This window comes from Phoenix dactylifera, chromosome 11, assembly GCF_051530095.1.
Source record: "Phoenix dactylifera cultivar Ajwa chromosome 11, Ajwa_hap1_PhDact_Kaust_v1.1, whole genome shotgun sequence".
NCBI classification, from domain to species: Eukaryota; Viridiplantae; Streptophyta; class Magnoliopsida; order Arecales; family Arecaceae; genus Phoenix; species Phoenix dactylifera.
In genome coordinates, this window is record NC_143200.1 from 25,871,929 (window position 1) to 25,876,785 (window position 4,857).

General features: G+C 39.5%; 1 protein-coding gene across 1 annotated transcript; it reads right to left on the reverse strand.

Annotated features, from left to right (window-relative positions):
• Positions 1-1,953: 1,953 nt before the first annotated feature.
• On the reverse strand, positions 1,954-3,607 carry LOC103702422 (jacalin-related lectin 19-like). Its single transcript, XM_008784862.5, has 3 exons — positions 3,497-3,607; positions 3,160-3,375; positions 1,954-2,506 (listed from the first exon to the last, which is right to left on the reverse strand). Exons 1-3 carry the CDS (start codon positions 3,497-3,499, stop codon positions 2,096-2,098), a joined length of 630 nt encoding a protein of 209 aa, XP_008783084.3. The 5' UTR covers positions 3,500-3,607; the 3' UTR covers positions 1,954-2,095.
• Positions 3,608-4,857: the final 1,250 nt, after the last annotated feature.

The window sequence follows — 4,857 nt, forward strand, 5'->3', positions numbered from 1 at the left end:
ACTTCGTCTGCTGACCCCCATGAACTCCTCGCTACCACCAAACCCTAGAAGCCAGAATAGTCTCCCATTGTCTCCTACACCATCACGTTCCCCAATTGCTCTAGTAATTCAAATTCCAAGACCTATCATTCTTGTCCCCCATGGAGTGTTCTTAATTTACAAAATCCTTAAGTTTCCCTTGGAGTATTTTTTTCCCCTTCTAAAAATCTAGCAATGTCTTTTTTCAGTAATTTTCCTTGTTGTTTTATTCATCTAGGGTGGTTTTCCTTCAGCTAGATCCACGAGACCGAGCGAAAGATCCTGCCGGTGTTTTTGGAAGGAAAGTTAATTTCAAGAACTATGAATACTTAACCATTAGACAATTCAAAATAGATCCTTCGAGGAAGATTACCTTCATAGAGGCTCAGCAAGGCGTGCTCGAGGATATAGGATCGATTTGGAGGGTGTTTGATTTTCTTGAGGACTAAGGTTTCATCAATTATTCTTCATCAGGGAAGCCCAGCTTGAAGGAGAAGCAAGAGGCCAATAAGGCTTCAGTTAAGGACAATCCTAAGAAGTTGTGCAGCAATTGCGAGTTAGTCTAGCCTCCCTTGCTTTGCTATTGATAAGGCATGGTGATGATTTATGAGCTCGAATAATTTTTTTTTTTTGAAGTTTAATGTTCTTTAATCGGACATTTTACTACAAAGTAATGTTTCCCAATTACGGTACTCAAGGAAGGTTACAAAAAATGAGCTAATTGTTGTTTGTGGTTTAGGTCATGAATATAAATTAGCGACTATTGAGTAGTATAAATCAGTTAATAAGAATTTAAATGCTTATCATTCCTTATTTTCCTTCTGTAATATCTTTATCCAAATTCCAGAGATTGCTAATAAGTCTTCAAAAGCCACAGCTTTTATAAGACCAAGTTGCCAGTGATTAGATACTTCTTTTATTATAGTTTCACTTGACATGTAGGTGGGTAACTTAATTATAGTCTCTTTGGTGCTAATATAGTTTAATGCCCATTCTTTCTCCATTTTGTGCATGGCATATGGCTTTTTAAAGCATGTTAAACATCCCCAAAAGCATATAAAATAGCCAACTACTTATGTACCTAACAATCTTTTTACCTTCAATTTGACACTATAACTTTCTTTGATGCCATGCACCATTCTAAACTTATGACGTGCTGCAATTTGGTGGACTATAATCCATTGTTCAGATGCTCATATCAATACTTTTTTATGTGTTTTCAATATCTCTACTTTCATTGTCCATGGGTTCGTTGGTCTCATTCGTTGCCTACGAATAATAAGATGTGGTATGCCCGTGCGTCCACTCATAGTTTGCCAAATGAGCCCACATTGATACCAGCCAACATGGCAGGTGAAATAAGGTTGATATGGAGTCAAGATGGGTTCGTTGGTCTCATACTTAATGTTTTGTTTCAGAGAAGTAGATAATTGTAGTTTAAACAGAATGGTGGTAAATAACGGATGTGAGAATCTATGGAGGAAATTGACAGAGGGGTGTAACGCAAGAAAAGGGGCTCTAAAAAGTGATTACAGAAGTTGGCAGGGAGGACATCTCCACCAATCATGCGCATGCATGCTTCTCTCATGTGTATCAACCAAAATAGTTCATATAAACTTTCACTTCCTTTTTGCATCACATATGCCCAGTATTATCATAACAATCCATATTTTTCTCATGCGCCGAGCACGATCTCCCAGGGAAAAATTCAAGGGATCAAGAAACAAGTGTAACAACACCTCCTTTTAATGAAAAAAGAAAACCCTTTGTCCAGGGAAATCTTTTATTCTTATCTATATATTTGTATTACTTACATATGTATAGGTATAGCCTTTTGCCCTCAGAAGAAAACATGCATGCTTTTGGCATTGACTTGCCACGCAAAGACAAATGTGTAATTTTAGAAGACCAAGACAAATGTATAAACCATATTATTACATATACAAACTAACTTTGGTATTCATTTTCTTAAGAAGCACTTATTCTTAGTATATTGTAACTCATAAGTAAAAATATTTACATATCCAAACTGACCACATTATATCACGAGTACACGGAATCGGAGCTTGAGATTGAATCAGTACGATATACATGCCCCACGAGGTATTGCAGCAGCAGAACTTGGTGCAGGTGTAGCAGCAGAAGAACTTGGTCGAACGCATGTTGGCAACTCTGCCGTGGAAGAACACAAACACGGTGTGATGTTATATCGAGGGGGATCAGGCTTGAAATAGCGCTTCGCCATTGTCTTAACATATACACCGATGGCAGAGAGAAAATTACTACTACAACGTCCATGAAATCCACCAAACTTGACGCCCGTCAGGAAGTTGAAATGAAAAGGGGTACCCTCTTCTTGACCGTATGGCCCATAAGTGGTACCGTTGGTTTCAAATGTCAGCGATCGTATGACCAGTGGACCCTTTTGCTCGATGGGCCCATAATATCCAGTTAAGGATGTCAAATACTCCCAAGATTCAAAATTAATCTGAAAATAAAAAGATAAGCAAAATCAGGGAGTTTAAAAGTGAGCATGAATTGTAAGTCTTATTCCATCAAATTGGATTTGGTTGTTAGGATCCTACTTCATCATTTATGGGAATTTATTAGAATTTGAGGTAAAGTAGGACTCCAAGAACAACACAGAAAGTAGTGTTGCTGAACAACTTGAAAGAAATGGTGAAGTGATGCATTTACTCAAGGGTTATGTAAAGCAGCCATCTCAGGAAAAAAGAAAAAACTTGAAGATTGTAAACCACACACTGTTCAAGATTGTAAACATCAAATTCTAAGAGCAGAAATCATAGAATTAGCGATCGATCAGCATGTTGAGAGAATTCAATCTGGTTTAATTGACAAATGTTTAATGGATCATGTATATCTAGCTAAAATTGGAAAATTGCCTTATCCTAGACTGCTCTACAGTGCACATAATGAACAAAAGCATTAACCATCATAAACTGTCTCATGACACTTTGCTGGTTGAGATCCTCATTGGAGAATTTATGCAAGTATATAAAAACAGTCTGGAAGATTCTCCAATAAACCTCCTAAAATTGAATGCATAAATTTCACCAGAAACTAGCGAATAAAACAGCTAAAATAAACGTGCAGGAGAATGTCAATATATGAATTACTCACACAGACGAAGTTATCTCCATCCCCTCCATGCCTGTGTGCAAGGGCTAAATTTCCGTCGAAGTCATACAACATTTGGATGGAATTTATGGCATTTCCATGAGTTATAAAGATCTGCTTCACATTTCCGTAACTTGATTCATCCCATTCTGTTTTTCCACTCAGAATATCCCCTCGCGGTCCAACTTTAATAAGGACCTCATCATTCAATATTGAACTCTGTCGAGCACAAGAAAACAAAAGAACATCAGGATAACCAACCGTCTAGTTGTCTCAGTTGTGATATTTTCTTTCAAAGACAACATTTTATGCGTAAGTAAGACTTCCTCTAGTGACTCACCATCCTGAAGCTTAATGGTTTGTTTGGCCCAAGATGCTCAGGACTGCACTTCTGTAGTCTCGGACAGCTCTACTACCAAAGAGACACCAGAAACCATGCAAATGTTGGAGCGCGTCATTACACTGTCACAGGTGGCCCATTTTATAGTAGTAGTGTAATAGTTATTATGCTTTTCTTTGTAAAAGCATGAAGGGCATTGCTTCTTTCCTGCCCGACCCAGTGTCGCAAGAACAAGGGTAAGAAAACAAGGCAACCTCTTGTTCTATACCTTGGAATTCCCTTTCCAATAGCCTACGTTTGATCCTTGGCTTCGCACTGCGATATTACAGCACTTGGGATTGGGTTCTTTGGATATAGTTGATAAACGAAAAAGAGACGAACATTGGTGGTTTCAAGTATGGGAATCTCCCATGTACCAAGAAAAAACAGTACGGGGATCCTGATTCAACCTAATGTCCTACTTTCTATCTGACCTAGCTAATTGTATTCAAATTTCGGGTCTGACTTTAAGCTTATGCATATTACTTAAACGAGCTACGTATTTGAAGTACAGTTATTCTGTCTGCAAGACAGAAAAGTTTGGATCCTGACTCAACTTTTTTTCTTCTTTGGTTTTAGGTAGGCGTTCGAACTCTTTTCATTAAGGGGGGGAGCAACATTACGGGGCTATAATTGAGCTCCTTCAATGAGGTTGATATGAATTCGTTGGACTGACCAATGGGATCAGGCTTAACATATGTAGGTCTAAATTCGGGTCTGTTAATTTATTTTAGTCACTTTCAGGGACCGAATTGCGCCACAGCCGAATTCATTTGGACTGGGCCTAGGTCAAGGTAGACCCAAACCAATCCTTCCTAATCCACTAGCAAAACCTAGCCGGCGGGCACATCGGTTTCAGGAGTAGAGCTGCGAGCTGCCTGGGTAGGTCTTCGACATGTGCGGCAGGTGTTGCAGGCCAGCTCGATTGTCCTGGAGGACGATTCAGCCACGGTTATTGGATGGATCCAGGAGGGGCCGAGGGGTGCGAGCATAGACCACCTCTTGGTCCGGGATATAGGGATGATGAGAAGGGATGGGGTGGCCGTCTAGGGCAAACATATATTTAGAGAAGCCAATGCGACGGTCGACTGGGTGGCTGCCTATGTGGCTTACCATTCAGGGTACACCTTTTAGGGGGAGAGGGGAGCTGCCACTGGCACTCCGCGATTAGTGTTTTTTGATTTTATTGGATGTATTTGTACATGTATTGTATGAAGAACCCGTTTTCAATAAAAAAAAAAAAAAAAACTAATCGATCGGCCGAATAAGCTGGAGATGCACGCATAAATATTTCCATGTGATCGAAACTCTCATCTGGCCAT

Excerpts from the sequence above, each read along its gene's own strand:
- LOC103702422 (XM_008784862.5), bottom strand. Across the intron at positions 2,507-3,159 it reads ATGGAGATAACTTCGTCTGT|ATTAATTTTGAATCTTGGGA; the intron begins GTGAGTAATTCA and ends TTTTATTTTCAG.